Source organism: Prionailurus viverrinus, chromosome A2 (genome assembly GCF_022837055.1).
Source record: "Prionailurus viverrinus isolate Anna chromosome A2, UM_Priviv_1.0, whole genome shotgun sequence".
NCBI classification, from domain to species: domain Eukaryota; kingdom Metazoa; phylum Chordata; class Mammalia; order Carnivora; family Felidae; genus Prionailurus; species Prionailurus viverrinus.
In genome coordinates, this window is record NC_062562.1 from 65,560,956 (window position 1) to 65,580,490 (window position 19,535).

At 49.0% G+C, this 19,535-nt stretch overlaps 1 protein-coding gene across 5 annotated transcripts in view; it reads right to left on the bottom strand.

The window, feature by feature from the left end:
• Window positions 1-19,535, bottom strand: part of COBL (cordon-bleu WH2 repeat protein) — a 276,082-nt gene that overhangs the window by 155,674 nt on the left and 100,873 nt on the right. For all 5 annotated transcript variants that reach the window (XM_047849242.1, XM_047849241.1, XM_047849238.1 and 2 more), the window contains exons 2-4: window positions 17,959-18,159; window positions 2,306-2,516; window positions 395-623 (exon numbers count right to left, since the gene is read on the bottom strand). In XM_047849242.1, coding sequence (XP_047705198.1) covers window positions 395-623; window positions 2,306-2,516; window positions 17,959-18,159 — 641 coding nt within the window. The remainder of the gene's footprint in view (window positions 1-394; window positions 624-2,305; window positions 2,517-17,958; window positions 18,160-19,535) is intronic.

Below are 19,535 nucleotides of genomic sequence, written 5' to 3' on the forward strand. Positions count from 1 at the left end.
GAGGACTGATCTCCTGAACTATAATTCATTCGGGCAGTTTTAGAAAAAGCTGAATTGTCAGCTGGTTCTGACAATGAGCAATGTTTGAGACTTGGGGCAGGTACTGAAAAAGAAATCCAAGAGACACTGGTTCATGCAGGTTTTGTGAGTAGTTCTGGTCCAGGGCCTGTTTTTATTCATGTCACGGAAGCTCACAGGAGACAGGGAAAGAGCAGGACAGGCTCAGGATGGGGGGGGGGACGCATCATTACAATCGAGGGGAACAGGAACAGACCAAATTTACTTTCTGCCCACTTCAACTCTGGACGAAGCTTGAGTGGCCTGAAAATCCAGGCACGGTGATTCCCGCCCGGGCTCTCCCCCAGCGGGCGTCAAAGACGCAGGGCGGCCTCACCTCGTTTATTGTCCCACGCGTAGAGTTCCTTGATCCCCAGCTCGTTGAGGGACTTGGACAGCTCCAGCTCCTCACCGGCGATGTTGTCCCTGAGGAGGACCACGTGCTCTGGGCTGACCTCACACTTTGCACAGATGACCGGGAGAATGTTCTGGAGCGGCACCTCGGGGCTCACACGCACCACCGCCTTTTGTGTTCGCAGGTAATTCACTACCAAGCGCACGGATTTCTGGAAGAACATACCGGACGAAAGTATTCTATAAGGGCGTGTTTGCACACGGCTCCAACCCCTATTGGTGTTCTAGAATGAGTACGGCAAGATCTGGGGCAGCCCGAGCCCTTCGCCCGAAACTGAGTGGGTCATGGGGGGAAATGGCAGACTCAGTAGTGAACAATATGCACCTGGAATAAACCACTGACCGTAGACTCGCTCACTAAGGAACAAACTGCTAACAACACAAGGGAATGGACATCGGGAGGGATCCTGATTTATAATTTAACACCTACGCCTAACTACCATCTTTCAAGGATCCCAACAGACCTGAACACAAGGCACCTGCACATATTGTCTACATGAAAATCATTTGAAAGTATCACGAATAATTCAATTTCAAGAAAAATCCTAAAAAAACCCCCAAGATATCAAATTTTTGTTCAAATAGCCAAAGACCCACATAAATATATTAATATCTCTATAAGTATATACGATATGTATACATGTCTGTGTATATACATATTTTTGTGTATATATACTACATACACGTATTTAAGCTGGAAATATATAAGAGGCATACAACAGACATATACACGGGATAAACATATAATGAGAGCCATTATAATCAGGGAAAAAAACCAATCGGTTTGACTACACCTGATTCTAAATGTCTACTGCTAAATGGACCCGTCAAAAAAATTTTAATATGCCAAAGGTTCATAAAGGCAACTTTGTCTTGGCCTTTACTGACTCGACATTGTCCAAACGCCCTGAAGAGTAGACCCACTAAGTGTGTGCTGAATAGTTAGTTGGATCCCATGCCCCTTTCCAGAGTATCGATGGCACCGATGATAATTTATTAACCACCCAAACCTAAAAACGTACAGAAGATGAACTGCTGGCCAAACTGCCATGTTTAAAAGCAGAAAAATTTAGTAGATATTCCAAGCACCTAAAAGCTTTCCAATGGCGTTAAAAGATTCACAGCAAAGCTTTATTAAGAAGTACCATAAGCAGCTGGAGTTCATTTTAACCAATAACCAAAAGCCTGAAATAAATCTGTGTATGAGATATTCCCCAAGTGCATTGAGTACAAATTTCGGACGTCAGTTTCTCAAAAGGGAAAACTCCTGTTTTTCCTCTGTCTAGGAGAAGTTCAAATCTTCCCTGTATTGCCATAGCTTCCTTGGACTGAAAGACCTAGGATTTTCTAGAGCGGTTCTATCTAATTCAACATGGTAGCCACTGGATCCTTGTGGTTATTCCAATGTAAAAGAATTATAATTAAATACAATTAAGAGCTCAGTTTCTCAATCACACAAGTTGCATCGCACCTGCTTAATAACTAGCTACACGCGCCAGGGGCGGCCTCCTTGGAACATGCAGGGTTACAGACCATTCCCATCTGTGCAGAAAGTTCCAGTGGATGGCTCTGGTCTAGACTGACTCCTCTTCTATAACATCCGAAGGAGCAAAGTTACAACCATGAATGTTATTAAGCTCAGTTTACTTCCATCTTTGAAAAGAAGCCCAGTGAGGGCCTCACTTTGCCCAGCGTTGTTAGTAGGCGTTCCAACAACAGCTGTCTGCAGGTGTTACTTAGATAAGAGGGGCCCCACCAGCCCCCTCCTCAACCCCTGGGCCACAGGTGTCTGCATATGTCCTCAGGTGACAAAGGGTCCGCTTGTCCTACTGACCTCAGGTGCTTTAGGTGGGCCAGGCTTAACCTTCTCTTCGGGAACTTTCTCTTTGAGAAACACAGTGTGCACATTCAGGGTCCCAACTAAAGTGTTTGGCTTAAAACTCAAAGGCTGTTGGGTTTCCGAAGACCGGATCTCCAGAGCGTGGTGGGATGGATTCAGGTGGTTCTGAAGGCAAAGTTCAACCAGCAGGTCCATCATTGCATGGCTGCAAAAATGGAAACAAATCACATTAATTAGGGACGTTTGCACTCTCCCTTCGGTCAAGCTTGGGAAGGGCCAAACACACGAACCAGCAGGTGAATGTGCAGTCCTCTGGTCATGCTTATCAAGGGCAACGGCAGCTCGTGAATTCCTGATGCATGACTGTATTGGACGACACAGTCGTAACATCTGCAACACTAGTAAACAACAGAGCTGAAAAAGCGTCCAGTAGATCAAACCCGTAAGAGCAGGGGAAAGAGCTACACTTGTAGTTCAATCCATGGATATGCTGAGTTGAATCCTAGGAGGTCAGTTAGCACAAGTGAGATCACTAAAAACTAGACTTTCAGTTATTCAAAATTATAATGTATCTTAAAAACTGAAGATTTTAAGTTGAAGATGATAGCTAAAAAAAAAAAAAAGCATGCCTTTAAAAAAAAAAAAAACAGGGGCGCCTGGGTGGCGCAGTCGGTTAAGCGTCCGACTTCAGCCAGGTCACCATCTCGCGGTCCGTGAGTTCGAGCCCCGCGTCGGGCTCTTGGCTGATGGCTCAGAGCCTAGAGCCTGTTTCCGATTCTGTGTCTCCCTCTCTCTCTGTCCCTCCCCCGTTCATGCTCTGTCTCTCTCTGTCCCAAAAATAAATAAACGTTGAAAAAAAATTTTTTTTTAAAAATAAAAAACAAAAAAAAAAAAAAAATAAAAAAAAAAAACAACTAAGAAAATGCCCTAGTTTGAATGTCCAAGATTTTCATAATGCCCCCCACCACAGGGGATTATCTACCACGGGAGAAGAATAACAGTGTGGATTCCTCCAAAGAATTTCATTTGCCTCTTTTATATCTGCTGGGCAGAATGCTTTTATATTTAAAGCCGACCTCTCTTTCCTGAAATTTCCCAAGCAATGGAGCATATACACCTTTCGAAAAGCATACGTCTTTCCTCTGATTTCTTTTTTAGTTTTTTAAGTGTTTGTTTATTTTTGAGAGAGACAGAGGGAGACAGAGCGTGAGCGGGGGAGGGGGAGACAGAGAGGGAGACACAGAATCCAAAGCAGGCTTCAGGTTCTGACTGTCAGTGCGGAGCCCGACACAGGGCTCAAACTCACAAACCATGAGATCATGACCTGAGCTCAAGTGGATGCTTAACCAACTGAGCCACCCAGCTGTCCCCAAAACAACTTTTTAGAGCCATCTTCTCTATGACAGTATTTGCTCCCACCTACTATCTGGGAAGTAATTAACAGCATGTGTGTGAATTGGGGGATACTCGGGGACACTGGCATCACCCGAGTTCAGGAGACTCCTGGCCCCCTGGACTGTGATGGGGCATCTGTGGGGCTGATGAAGCGCCCACCCTCACAAGTGCCCCAGCACACACAGCCACACCAGCTAATAACACTGTAAACCTGGATTCCTTCAGCTCCGGGGCAAAAATCATCTTTGTTCTGACAGCGAGATTAATGCAATACAACAAAAAGGCTGCAAGATGTGAGGACATTCCACTGAAAACTTCCATACGCAGGGGCGCCTGGGGGGCTCAAGTCACTAGAGCGTCCGACTTCGGCTCAGGTCATGATCTCACGGCTGCTGGGTTCGAGTCCCGCGTCGGGCTCTGTGCTGACAGCTCAGAGCCTGGAGCCTGCTTTGGATTCTGTGTCTCCCTCTCTCTCTGCCCCTCCCCACTTGTGGTCTGTCTCTCTCTCTCAAAAATCAATAAAACATTAAAAAAAAAAAGCCTCAGTACAGAAAGCAGACTTCTAACAATGCTAAAATGACCTCATGTTATTTGTTCCCATGCCCTGTGTATCCTTGATGGCACTTACACACTCCCCTTCTCAGTCACCCAGGCTGAGGGGTGGGGTCTCCAGGAAAAGGCAGATGGGCCTGGGACCCTGGTCCATCTGACGCTCACTCCTTTCCGGTCTCTGTCTCCACCCACAGTCTACTGGCACCAGGGTAAGCACACACAAATAAACCACCAGACAAGTATTTGAATTACTCTTAGAATATAAACCAGAAAGAACACAAAAGCTAGTAATGTCACTTTTCTGTTCTTTTAATGCAATACTTGGTGACATATTTGAAACACTGAATTAGATGCTGTAAAAGGGAGCAGCCGGCTCTGGGACAGGGTGGCATTTTCCCCCATTACTGAGAGTAAGTAAGCATCCTGCCCTCACGCAAGCCAGTACTTAACCGGACGTGCTAGTATAGTCACGTACCCATTTTCCGCCCGAATAAAGAAGGGGGTGCCCAAGTCTCTGCCTTGCGTGTCCAGTGGCTTTCCCCCCAGAACTGACTGATCCATGCTGGCCTTCGCTATCTCACTTAACGCAGGATGGGTTCCTTCCCACAGAGAGCTCCTCATGTTCAAGTTACAGCGATATTGTCAAGAACTGAGGGTGGAAGGCAGTTTCTCAACAAAATTTTGGGGGCGGGTGGGGGAGGAAGAAGCTCCAAAGCGGAAAATTCTATGTGCTGGAGGCCTGTCTCCTCAAATTTACTATTAAATTGGGGGGAGGTGGGGCTCCCGGGTGGCTCAGTCGGTTGAGTGTCTGACTTGGGTTTGTTGAGTTCGAGCCCTGCGTCGGGCTCGCTGCTGTCCGCGCGGAGCTCGCTTCAGATCCTGTCTCCCTCTCTCTCTGCCCCTCTCTCTCTTAAAAAAAAAAAAAAAAAAAAACTGGGGGGAGGAGAAGGCAGCAAAGCAAAGCAAAACAAAACACTGTTAAGAGCATGATCATAAAACTCAACACCAGACGCCTGGCCGTCGTATGTGCTTAAATTTTACGAAGAACACAGAGGCCAATTACAAAGTCAACCTGTTCCAGCACACTGGACACTATCCTTTCCCAGTGGCAAGAGCCCAAGCCAAGACAGAGGGGCTCCCACAGGGATGTAAGGAGGTTTTGGGGTGACAGGAACTCAAGCTTTGATAGCTGTCTTGTTCTCCTTCGGGACATCTGTATCGGTGACCCCCCAGAGGGACGCAGCTGACGAGGACCAAACCTGGGCTTCACTTAAGCAGCTGGACGTGCACTGGTACAAACACGAGGACTTGGGTTCGAAAGCATGAGCTGATCTTACAACATCTCCTGCAGGGTCTGCCGCTCGGTGTGACCCTTCCCCAGGCTCATTTAAAACACGACCTGGGGGCACCTGGGTGGCTCAGTCGGTTAAGCGTCCGACTTCGGCTCAGGTCATGATCTCGAGGTCCGTGAGTTCGAGCCCCGCGTCGGGCTCTGTGCTGACAGCTCAGAGCCTGGAGCCTGTTTCAGATTCTGTGTCTCCCTCTCTCTCTGCCCCTCCCCCGTTCATGCTCTGTCTCTCTCTGTCTCAAAAATAAACGTTAAAAAACTAAAAAATAAATAGAACACAACCTGATTTACTACTGCCCCGCTCTACGCCTTTCAGCTTCGAGTCCACGTAAAATGAGGCGCGTGGGGGTGGGTGGCCTTTCTGCCCCACCAGTTAATCTGCTATCAGCTGCCATTTAAAATGCCAAATTCCCAAGAGTAAGCCAGTTCTTCCAAGGCTCCTCTGATGCTCCTGGAAAAAGTCACCCAGAAAGAGAGGAAAGCCAAAGCACAATGGCAGTGCCCAGTGATGGGCAGAGGCACCTCCTGGTCCCCGTGGGCTTCTGTTACAGATTCAACTGCAGAGAGCTGACGGCTTCTCCAATGGGGTATCAGTGTGTGCCCTCCTGGGGTTGTAGCAAGTCCCTATGCCACTGGGCCACAGGAAGGAACCTTCCAGAGAACGGAGAAGGTTGCCTGCTTGGAACCTTCTGGAGACTGGAAAAGGTTGCCTGCTTAGAACCTTCTGGAGACTGGAAGAGGTTATCTGTTAAGAAACTTCTGGAGACAGGAAGAGGTTGCCTGCTTACTCGTACACATTCTCCTCACATCCTGAGCCTGACCCCTCCTTACCTCCCCCACTCCCTGCCCTTGGATGCAGCAACACCTGACCCTGATGTGCAGTTTGCACACACCAGCTGTGTGAAGTGTGGGCATCCTTCCCATGGGAGCAGAGCAGTTTAGTGAGGCACCTGAGGGGAGCTTCCCCGGGATGCTGTCCCAGCACCGCCACTCGCCAGTTCTCAGACCCGCCCCCCGTGCCTCAGTTTCCTCACCAGTGAGGGCATTAATGACAGCGTCCACTTGTTAGAGACTTAAGTCAATGAACACTTGTAAGGCACTGAGCACAGTGTCGGGCATTCGTTAATGTGATGTGTTTGCAAAATACATGAGTTGACTCGTTCCTGTCTTTTCTGCTTTGGGATTCTGTGCAGTGAGATGCTGTACCCGGCTCAGAGCAGACATCCCATCTATATGTGGCTGAGCTCCCTCCTGCTCTCAGCAAATGCCAAGATTCCAAGTGGCATCCTTGAGACACCGCACCGTGAAGTTTCCCCAATCTTACAATGAAGCAAACTAAGGCAATCAGACAGGCTCACAATGTCAAACGAAGAGTCAGGTGTATTAAGAAAGCTGTCTAGACCATCAGTGCTAAGCACCCAAAGCACACCCTGCATTAACACTGCTGGGGACAACTGCGTCCTCCCCAAATTCATGTTGAATCCCTAACCCCCAACATATTTGGAGACAGGGCCTCTAAGGATGGGATTATGGTTACAGGAGGCCATAGGGTGGTACTAATCCGGTAGGATTAGTGTCCTTATAAGAAGGGCACCAGAGAGCTTGCTCTGTGTACCCACAAAGAGGTGGTCATGAGCACAGAGCTATGGCAGCTGCCTATGACCCAGGATGATGCCTCGGAAGGAAATCTACCCGCCTGTACCGTGACCTTGACTTCCAGGCGCCAGAGCTCCGAGAAGCCATGTGTGTTGTTGAAGACCCCAGTGTCTAGTATTTTAAGGCAGTCCGAACTAAGACTAACACGAACACCCTTTGCAGGGTCTCTCTCTCTCTCTCTCTCTCTGATCCCAAGTACGAGAGGACTGATCACCCCAAACCACATTACTAGGGGTGCAGGGGTCACACGGTAGATGCTAGGGGTGCAGGGGTCATGTGGCAGATGCTAGGGGTGCAGGGGTCATGCGGCGGATCTCCAGGGTTTCCTCTCCCAACTGCTCCTCAATATTGCTTTTCCCTCCGGCTTCTTTAATCTGTTCCCCAAATGCCTCTTAACTGCTCCTAACGTAGGAATGATATTTACTTCCTGGTATTTGTGGCGATCTCTGTTTTTAAGTTTAAAAAGGATATACAATTTTTCCCCACATCTTTCTTTTAAAAAACACAATTACAAGGGCGTCTGGGTGGCTTAGTCGGTTAAGTGCCTGACTTCGGCTCAGGTACATGGTCTAACGGTTTGTGGTTTGAGCCCCATATTGGGCTCTGTGCTGACAGCTCGGAGCCTGGAGCCTGGAGCCTGCTTCGGTTTCTGTGTCTTTCTCTCCCCACCCCCACCCCGCCCCTCTCCCCAACTTGTGCAAATGCTCCCTCTCTCTCTTTAAAAAAAAAAAAAAAACTGATAAGGAAAAGCCAGTCCTCTTTCACATGGTTCTTTTACAAATCCTGGCAGAGTGATGGTCAGCCTGTGCCCACAGTCCTGCCAGATGCAGAGGCACTCAGGACCAGAGAAAGGGAGAGGGCTCCTGGGGACCATGGGGCTGGGAAGTCAGAGAGGCCACGTCATCCTACTCTCGTCAAGCTGGGCCAGGCGACGAGTCGAGGTAATGAGTCGCCCCTCTCTGGGACGCACTCCTGTCTACACCGTAAGGCCTGCCCCTCTCTGGGATGCACTCCTGTCTACACCGCAAGGCCTGTCCCCCTCTGGGATGCACTCTTGTCTACACCACAAAGCCTGCCCCTCTCTGGGACGCACTCCTGTCTACACTGCAAAGCCTGTCCCTCTCTGGGACACACTCCTGTCTACACCTCAAAGCCTGTTCCTCTCTGGGACACACTCTCGTCTATATCGCAAAGCTTGCCCCTCTCTGGGATGCACTCCTGTCTACACCACAAAGCCTGTCCCTCTCTGGGACGCAATCCTGTCTACACCGCAAAGACTGTCCCTCTCTGGGATGCACTCCTGTCTACACCTCAAAGCCTGTTCCTCTCTGGGACGCACTCTCATCTATATCGCAAAGCTTGCCCCTCTCTGGGACGCACTCCTGTCTACACCGCAAAGCCTGCCCGTCTCTGGGATGCACTCCTGTCTGCACCACAAAGCCTGCCCCTCTATGGGACGCACTCCTGTCTATACCGTAAGGCCTGCCCCTCTCTGGGACACACTCCTGTCTACACCGTAAGGCCTGCCCCTCTCTGGGACGCACTCCTGTCTACACCGCAAAGCCTGCCCCTCTCTGGGACACACTCCTGTCTACACCGCAAGGCCTGCCCCTCTCTGGGACGCACTCCTGTCTACACCGCAAGGCCTGCCCCTCTCTGGGACGCACTCCTGTCTACACCGCAAGGCCTGCCCCTCTCTGGGACGCACTCCTGTCTACACCGCAAGGCCTGCCCCCCTCTGGGACGCACTCCTGTCTACACCGCAAAGCCTGCCCCTCTCTGGGACGCAATCCTGTCTACACCGCAAAGCCTGTTGCTCTCTGGGACGCACTCTCGTCTGTATCGCAAAGCTTGCCCCTCTCTGGGATGCACTCTCACCTACACTGCAAAGCCTGCCTGTGGTCAGGCTGCTGAGGGTCATTCCTGAGCTGCATACACTAACCTTAATTCCTGCCTTCTTTCTGCCATCCTGCCAGTGAGACCCTGGGCTCCCTCTCAGGGACTGCTTCTCCAGGTCGTTCTCGCACAGCCAGTGGCATGTGTTGCAGCCGGGGTTCTTGAAGCTTAACATATAATGTGAAATTTGGGGTGTATTAAAGGTCAGATTGCTGGGTTCCACTCAGAGTTTCTGATTCACCAGGACTGGTCTGGGAAATTGTATTTCTTTTCATTTATTTATTTACTCAGTTTTTTAGTTTATTTATATTCTGAAAGACAGAGAGAGCAGGGGCGGGGCAGAGAAAGAGAGAGAGAGAGAATCCACACTGTCCGCACTGAGCCCAATGTGGGGCTTGAACTCACGAACCATGAGATCGTGATTTTTTTTTTTTTTTGAGAGAGCGAGCATGAGTGGAGGCAGGGAGGAGAGGGAGAGAGAGAAAATCCCAAGCGGTTTCCACATTCAGGGTCGAGTCTGACGCAGGGCCTGGTTCCACGACCCTGGGATCATGACCTGAGCCAAAATCAAGAGTCAGACACTCAACTGACTGAGCCACCCAGGTGCCTCTGCCCAATTACCTTGAAAGTTATGTTAGTGTTTATTTTATTTTATTACTTTTTAATATTTCTATAGTTTTGAGAGAGAGAGACAGACAGAGTGTGAGCAGGGGAGGGGCAAAGAGAGAGAGGGAGGGAGACACAGAATCTGAAGCAGGCTCCGGGCTCTGAGCTGTCAGCACAGAGCCCGATGCGGGGCTCGAACTCATGAACTGTGAGATCACGACCTGAGCCAAACTCAGACGCCTAACTGAATGAGTCACACAGGTGCCCCTCTTATCTTGATTAAAAAAAAATGTTTTTAAGGTTTGTTTAATTTTGAGAGAGAGAGAGAGAGAGAGAGAGCAGGGGAGGGGGAGAGAAAGAGGGAGACACAGAATCGGAAGCAGGCTCCAGGCTCTGAGCTGTCAGCACAGAGCCCAACGCGGGGCTCGAACTCACGAACCGTGAGATCATGACCTGAGCCAAAATCAGACGCTTAACCGACTGAGCTACCCAGGCGCCTGTTAGCGTTTATTTTATACATGCGTGTGAAATTTTCATGTTTTAACATTTTAAAAAATGCTTATTTATTTTTGAGAGGGGGAAAGAGAGTATGAGCAGGGGAGGGGCAGAGAGAAGATTGGAAGTGAAGCGAGATCTGTGCTGAGAGCAGAGCCTGGTGCGGGGCTGGAACTCACGAACCGTGAGATCAAGAGCTGAGCCGAAGCCTGACCCTAACTGACTGGCCCCCCAGGCATTGCAGCCCAGTTATCTTTCAAGTTATGTTAGTGTTTATGTTAAACGTGCACGTGAAATCTGCACGCTGCTTTTAACAGAAGACTAGTGCTCTCTATACTTGAGGAAAATGAATGTTCTGATGTACCCGTTTCCTCACGACTTGCTTGGCACTGGAACAGAGCTTTGTGTCCCCAGAGGCATTCGTAATCTTGTTTGATGGGGACCCGGGGCGCTCAGGAGACTCGGCCCCACACGGCTGCCTCACGTCCGGGCCCTTGGATCTCCCCGTCTCTTGTACAAACGGGTCATTTTGCAAGTGAGTTTTATTTCCTTCTGCTTGCTGGGATGTCCTCCTCCTAGTGCTCCAGAAAAGGTAGGTGTTTGGGGGACGCCTGGGTGGCCCAGTCGGTGAAGCATCGTACTTTGGCTCAGGTTGTGATCTCACGGTTTGTGGGTTTGAGCCCTGCATCAGGCTCTGTGCTGGCAGCTGAGCCTGGAGCCTGTTTCAGATTCTGTGTCTCCCTCCTTCCCTCTCTCTTTTTTTTTTTTTTTTAATTTTTTTTTCAACGTTTATTCACTTTTGGGACAGAGAGAGACAGAGCATGAACAGGGGAGGGGCAGAGAGAGAGGGAGACACAGAATCGGAAACAGGCTCCAGGCTCTGAGCCATCAGCCCAGAGCCCGACGCGGGGCTTGAACTCCCGGACCGCGAGATCGTGACCTGGCTGAAGTCGGACGCTTAACCGACTGCGCCACCCAGGCGCCCCCCCTCTCTCTTTTAAAAGTAAATAAATATGGCACAAAAACAGACACATAAACCAATGGAATAGAATAGAAACCCCAGAACTAGACCCACAAACGTATGGCCAACTCATCTTTGACAAAGCAGGAAACAACATCCAATGGAAAAAAGACAGCCTCTTTAACAAATGGTGCTGGGAGAACTGGACAGCAACATGCAGAAGGTTGAAACTAGACCACTTTCTCACACCATTCACAAAAATAAACTCAAAATGGATAAAGGACCTAAATGTGAGACAGGAAACCATCAAAACCTTAGAGGAGAAAGCAGGAAAAGACCTCTCTGACCTCAGCCGTAGCAATCTCTTACTCGACACATCCCCAAAGGCAAGGGAATTAAAAGCAAAAGTGAATTACTGGGACCTTATGAAGATAAAAAGCTTCTGCACAGCCAAGGAAACAACCAACAAAACTAAAAGGCAACCAACGGAATGGGAAAAGATATTCGCAAATGACATATCGGACAAAGGGCTAGTATCCAAAATCTATAAAGAGCTCACCAAACTCCACACCCGAAAAACAAATAACCCAGTGAAGAAATGGGCAGAAAACATGAATAGACACTTCTCTAAAGAAGACATCCGGATGGCCAACAGGCACATGAAAAGATGTTCAACATCGCTCCTTATCAGGGAAATACAAATCAAAACCACACTGAGATCCCACCTCATGCCAGTCAGAGTGGCTAAAATGAACAAATCAGGAGACTGTAGATGCTGGAGAGGATGCGGAGAAATGGGAACCCTCTTGCACTGTTGGTGGGAATGCAAATTGGTGCAGCAGCTCTGGAAAGCAGTGTGGAGGTTCCTCAGAAAATTAAAAATAGACCTACCCTATGACCCAGCAATAGCACTGCTAGGAATTTATCCAAGGGATACAGGAGCACTGATGCATAGGGCCACTTGTACCCCAATGTTCATAGCAGCACTCTCAACAATAGCCAAATTATGGAAAGAGCCTAAATGTCCATCAGCTGATGAATGGATAAAGAAATTGTGGTTTATATACACAATGGAATATTACGTGGCAATGAGAAAAAATGAAATATGGCCTTTTGTAGCAACGTGGATGGAACTGGAGAGTGTGATGCTAAGTGAAATAAGCCATACAGAGAAAGACAGATACCATATGGTTTCACTCTTATGTGGATCCTGAGAAACTTAACAGGAACCCATGGGGGAGGGGAAGGAAAAAAAAAAAAGAGGTTAGAATGGGAGAGAGCCAAAGCATAAGAGACTGTTAAAAACTGAGAACAAACTGAGGGTTGATGGGGGGTTGGAGGGAGGAGAGGGTGGGTGATGGGTATTGAGGAGGGCACCTTTTGGGATGAGCACTGGGTGTTGTATGGAAACCAATTTGTCAATAAATTTCATAAAAAAAAAACCCTAAAAAAAAAAGTAAATAAATAAACGTTACAAAAAATTAAAAAAGAAAAAAAGAAAGATGGTCCCACAAGGTCATCGACGACAGACTTTGGGGGAGGAGGATGTGTCCGGCAGGCTTCCTGACTGTAAGGAAGAGGGGGATGTAGACAAGGGGGGAGGTCATGCGTGGAGGGGGGCGGGGGGGCAGGGAAATCTCTGTGCTTTCCTCTCAATTCAAGGGAACTATAGCTGTTCTAGAAAAATTAAAAGTGTTCTAAAAGAAGATATTGCCCAAACAGAAACGTCAATCAACTAAACCAAACCAACTTGTTAGCCAGCTATTTAGGGAGCTGCCTTCTTGTGGCTGCCTCCCCAGCACCAGAACTGGCCTTTCTCACCTCACCTCCTCAGCTCGCTGAGCAGCAGAGAAGAGCAAGCTTCCTTTGGCCCCCAGAGCCCCGGGCTCCTCGGGAGAGGCTTCCCCAACACGTCGGGGGGCGGGGGGTGAAGGCACCCCAGAGCTGACGGCGGCTCACGGCCTCCCTTCCTTTACCTTGGAACAGGTATGCTCTCTCCAGAAGGAACGAGAAACCCAATGCCTCTGCTATGAGAGCCTGTGCTGTTCCAGAAGCTCTGGGGCCCGAAAACCCCTGAACAATTTTAAGTGCGTCTGTGGGGAAGGGGGTCCAACGGCCTCTGCTGGAAGAATCGCAGGAATGAATTCCGAGGGAGATTTCCTGTGTTTCCGCAGAGGGAACATCGGCCTTTTCCTGCCCTGGGGCCTCCTGGGTTTATGTGCCAACATGGACCTGATTTCCCACATCGAAAGACACTGCCCCAACATTCTAGACTAGGCTGACACAGCTTATGAGGGCTCTCTTTCGGCTAAGGTCTTTTCAAAGGTCTTTTCGTTAAGTGTGCCCCAGCTAAAGCGATGGAACTGAATTGGTGGCCTCGTTTACTACCCGCGTGCCGTGCTGGTAACACCATTCCTAAACACAGACCACAGCATTTCTCTTAGGAATGGCCCAGAAAGAACAGGGGCGCCTGGGCGGCTCCGTCGGTTGAGCGTCCGACTCTTGATTTGGGTTCAGATCATGTTCTCACGGTTCGTGAGACTAAGCCCTTTGTCAGGCTTTGCACTGAGCATGCTTGGAATTCTCTCTCTTTCTGCTCCTTCTCAAGTTGTGTGTGTGTGTGTGTGTGTGTGTGTGTGTGTGTGCTCTCTCTCTCAAAATTAAATAAACTTAAAAAAACAAAAAAGAACGGCCCAGAACAAAAATTCTTATGTCATAATTTCTATAAGAACAGACTGAGTCTTTCATTTAAGTTTCTAAATCCAAAGGAAGCTTAAAAAAAAAAGAAAAAAGAACAAACATCAGTCATACACAGAACACCATCATCAGACTGCAATGAACTAATGTTCTCTCTAGGAGAATCTTTCCTAACAGGAGAAAGCATGCTTAAGGGGCTGATTACAAATTACAAACTGCCTGCTTGTCCCATGAACTATGGGACATGTTCTCTAGAAAAACCGGAGAGAGAAACCACATCGATTAGTAATTAGTAGATCTATTTGAGGCAAGGGTCAGGAATTGGGACTTCAACCCGCTCGGGTATTATTAAAGAGTGTGACATATAAAACCAGTTCCCCAAGCAAGCACCTGCTGTATCAGCAAGGGTCACGATGCCAAGGACCCAGTTACGAAAGCTCACAGGCTGCAGCTCTGACTCACTTAATCCCGCAGGAAGCCTGGGAGAAAGGGTTATACTTCACTGTTGGGAAAGAGGAAAGTGTTTTCATATCCCTCGTTAAAGCTGCCCGTATTTTCCTGGCTACAAACTACCCAGTGGTAGTTTCTACTTTGTAAGGAAAAGCAATCTTTTTAAGGATAAAATTGGAAGAACGTGTTCAGTTTGGAAATGGTGTTCGGGGCGCCCGGGTGGCTCAGTCGGTTAAGCATCTGACGACTGGTTTCGGCTCAGGTCGCCATCTCACGGTTTGTGAGATGGAGCCCCGCGTCGGCTCTGCGTTGAAGGCGCGGAGCCTGCGTGGGAGCTTGGGACTCTCTCTCCCCCTCTCTCTGCCCCTCCCCTGCTTGCACTTGTGTGTGTGTTCTCTCTCTCTCTCTCTCTCAAAACAAATAAAAAAAAATAAATAAACCAAAAAAAGAAAATGGGGACTCCTGGGTAGCTCAGTTGGTTAAGCATCCGACCGCAGCTCAGGTCATGATCTCACGGTTCGTGAGTTCAAGCCCCGTGTCGGGCTCTGTGCTGACAGCTCCCAGCCTGGAGTCTGCTTCCAGTTCTGTCTCCATGTCTCTCTCTCTCTGCTCCTCTCTCCCTCTCTCTCCCTCTCAAAAATAAATAAACATTAAAAAAAAATTAAAAAATATATACGTAAAGAAAGAACATGACTTTCAAAATAATATTTGTACTTGTCAGGCAGGCATTCTGTCTCTCTGCGTGCATTCGCACATATGAGAGTATCGCGACAGGACTCAGAGGCCACTTTCCTAAAAAATACGGAAGCAGACTGACAGTGGCAGTGGTTTCACGGGGGTACACTTAGCTACAGGCCCATCGGGTAGGTCACAGTCAATATTCACAGTTTTTATATCTTTTTTTTAAAATTTTTTTTTTCAACGTTTATTTATTTTTGGGACAGAGAGAGACAGAGCATGAACGGGGGAGGGGCAGAGAGAGAGGGAGACACAGAATCGGAAACAGGCTCCAGGCTCTGAGCCATCAGCCCAGAGCCTGACGCGGGGCTCGAACTCCCGGACCTCGAGATCGTGACCTGGCTGAAGTCGGACGCTTAACCGACTGCGCCACCCAGGCGCCCCATTATATCTTAATCCTACCTCAGTAAGATGGTATTTTTCAGCGTAACTAAAAACTGGGTTGAGAATACAAGGACGGCAAGTAAACCGTCATACGTTCGCTGATAGAACGTCACGCACCTATTTGTTTGTAAACCTAGAATAATGTGGCATGTGCCTCGAGCGAAAGTTCCTCGGGAGAAATGTACTGAGGACACGGACCGCTCTGTAAAACACAGAAACCGGAAACTCCTGTCACTGGAACCCCCTGGCGCATGAAGCCCGGTTGCTGGGTTCCCCCTGGGGGGCGAGCGCCACGCCGGGTGTGGGGGCGGGTGGTACCACCGTGGGAAACAGGCTGACATCACCTAGCGTGGGAGAAGATGCTGTGTCCCACGACTCAACAGCTCCCCCCCCCCAGCCGTACACCGAGGCTGTTTCCGGTCCCTGCTTGCACACCTCACGAAGCAATTTTTAAGGTGTACGTAGCCCTGGGCACATCGAGTTGCCACCTAGAATTTTCAGTATAAACAGCTGCAAAGCATAAAATTTCAGGGAGAATCTAAATACTGACATTAAAAAAAAATTTTTTTTTTATTTTACGTTTATTTATTGTTGAGAGACAGAGAGAGGCAGAGCCTGAGCAGGGGAGGGGCAGAGAGAGAAGGAGACGCAGAATCCGAAGCAGGCTCTAGGTTCTGAGCTGTCCGTGCAGAGTCCGACGTGGGGCTTGAACCCATGAACCGTGAGTTCGCGATGTGAGCCGAAGTCAGACACACAACCGGCTGAGCCACCCAGGCGCCCCCTAAATACTGACATTTTAAAATACAAGTGCGCCTGGGTGGCTCAGCTGGTTAAGCATCTGACTCTTGATTTAGGTTCAGGTCATGATCTCGTGACTCATAGGATCCAGCCCCATGTTGGGCTCTTCACTGACAGTGTGGAGCCTGCTTGGGATTCTCTCTCTCTCTCTCTCTCTCTCTCTCTCTCCCCCACCCCCCGCCCCTTACCCACCTGCTCACTCACACGCTCTCTCTCTCTCTCAAAATAAATAAACTTAAAAAAAAAAGGGTTCCATTGCTGTCTTCAATGCTTCGCCAAGAATAAAAGCCACCCACAGTGACATGATTTCCACACTATCCATTTTAAAAAGTATATCTGAGCACTGAAGGATTGAAATATGTTCAATCACTTCTTGTTCTCGTTTTCCAAGAAACAGGACTTCTATTCACTCCTGCCTCAGAATTAGACACATCTATCTTTATGCTTCAAAGTCTCTATACTTGATTACTGTATCACTCTATTGTAAAAACTGTATGAACACTGAGATTTAACGTCTGTGTTCCTGTGACTTTGTTAAAATAGAGTTATCAGTGACGTCAATAGTAGCTCAAAATTGGGGCGCCTGGGGGGCTCAGTGGGTTGAGCTTCCGACTTTGGCTCAGCTGATGATCTCACGGTCAGTGAGTTCGAGCCCCACGTCGGGCTCTGTGCTGACAGCTCGGAGCCTGGAGCCTGCTTCGGATTCTGTGTCTCCCTCTCTCTCTGCCCCACCCCGCTCACGCTCTGTCTCAGAAATAAATAAACATTTAAAAAGATAGTAGCACAAAATTGATCAATGTAATGATATATTTTGGGAAAAAATCAGAAATTCTATCAGTATCGAAATTCTTAATCCTATGATTGCAGGAAGCTTTGCCAATGTCTCCCTTTTGCCTTCTGTGGCTGACGTGGGAAGAAGGGCACATAACCCTGACCTCAGGCACATTCCTGGGCGGATCAGATCTCACAAAGGATTCAGGTGGGCATCTCGGGGCTGAAAACTGTTTGCCTTAAATTTAAAATCCATGGGGCTCCTGGGTGGCTCAGTGGGTTAAGCGTCCGACTTCGGCTCAGGTCATGATCTCGCGGTTTGTGAGTTTGAGACCCGCGTCGGGCTCTGTGCTGACAGCTCCGGGCCTGGAGCCTGCTTCCGGTTCTGTGTCTGCCCCTCCCCCACTCATGTTCTGTCTCTCTTTGTCTCTCCAGGGTGAATAAACGATAAAATTTTTTTTAAAACTTAAGATCCATGGGTTGGGTTTTAGCCATCAGTCTAAAGTTGCTCTGGAAGTTGTGTTTGGAAATCTGATCCGCGTATTTATACTTCTGGGGGCCAGACCGTCAGTGGTCACTCGGATGGCCTCTCAGCCTGTATAACCTCAGCGCCCAGGATGCGGACTCTGGGTGCTGCTGGGCCCCCTCCCCCGAGCTTACCCTCTCCCAGGACTGAGCTGCACAGCCCTTGCTCTCGAAGGAGGACGGAGGCTGGGGGGGGGGGGCATATGGTCATTCCACACTGTCACCCAGGCCCAGATTTGTACCCCGGGGGCCCCAGATCCTGCCCCACAAGGGAGCGAGCACAGTCTCTCAGGATCCACTCTTCAGTTCTCCTTGGACCCGAGGCTGGATGGCAGTGACCCCCGCCCCCCTGCCCCGAGGCGCCAGGGCCCTTACCTGCCGCTGACCACGCTCTTCTTCTCCAGCCCGCTGGGCAGAACCACGGTGACGGCCACCGAGCTGTTCTCCAGGCTCTCCATGTGCAGCAGGCTCTGTGGAGGGCCGGGCGACACGTCTCGGCGAAGTGTCTGTCCACCGTGCGCGTTCGGGGTGGCCGGCTTCCCAGGCGGAGGAGGGGCGCGACCCTTCGTCTTCCTCCTGAAGCAGGGGCGGCACAGAAAGAGGGGGTGAGGGGGCAGCTCCCAACTTCGGAGCCCATACAATCACCCGTGAGGATGCTTCCTCCTGACAAATCATTCTTTTTTTTTTTTCTTTATTTTCCCTAAATGTGTATTTATTTATTCTGACATAGAGAGTGCGAGTGAGAAGACGGGCAGAGAGAGGGAGGGAGAGAGTCCCAAGCGAACTCTGAGCTGTCAGTCCTCGAACTCACCAACTGTGAGATCACGACCTGAGCCGAGCTCAAGAGTCGGACACTTAACCTGATGAGCCCCCTGGATGCCCCACCCGACAAATCATTCTTACAGGTTTTTCTCGGTCCTCAGAGAAGCCTGCTTGTGTAGACATTTATTTACACATAAGGACCTTACTTTACAGAGGCCATAGGTATTCTGTAATCGTCTTCCCAGCATCAGGACCCACGCTAATAACAGCCTTGGGCAGGTCACCTCGTTCAGTCTTCAGGATATTTGGCAGCTGAGAAAACTGGGGGTCCAAGAGATCTGTAGCTCCCCTGAAGGCCCCTGGTTATCGGGGTGTCAGAATAGGGATGGAAAGCAGACATCCCGACCCCAGGGGCCACTCCTGCCCACCTTAACCCCCCCCACCCCAAGTCCTGCCAATCCACCGAAAGGTAACAGGTCTAAAGTCTCCTTCAGAACAATCTTTTTTATTTTTTATTATTTTTTAATCTTTATTTATTTTTGAGAGAGACAGAGACAGTATGTGAGCAGGGGAGGAACAGAGAGAGAGGGAGACGCAGAGAAAGCACGATTGAGGGAGGGGCAGAGAGAGGGGGAGAGGGAGAATTTTAAGCAGGCTCTGCTCTGTCAGTGCAGGGCTGGACACGGGCTCAGACCCACAACCTGATCATGACCTGAGCCAAAGTCAAAGACTTCACTTAAGTGACTGAGCCACCCAGGAGCCCCTGTGCTGGTACTAGTTAAATATACTTTAAAAGTATATAATTTGATATGCCACAGTGCTTGATAGGGATTTTTTTAAAAAACAATTATTATCAGTTATGGAAAATCCCATTTTTAAGAGTTACCCATTGTAGCAATGGGTCACAAGCAGTCCAGAAAGAGGCACCGAAGAATGGGTGACGGGTAGCATAGGGTTTGGCTCTTTTCACTGCTATGCATTTCCTAATTTTGTGTATTGCTTGCAAAACAAAAGAGGCCGCTTAAAATTGGGGAGAAAATAGCAAATGGGATTCAGAAAAGGCCACAAACTACTGCCATTCATGTCACTGGTTAACACAAGGATTAGGAGTGACATTCAAGGCTTACCCTCTATTGTGAAACGTAGACACGAATTTATTTCCTTTTTTTCTCGTTAAAAACCTTACATCT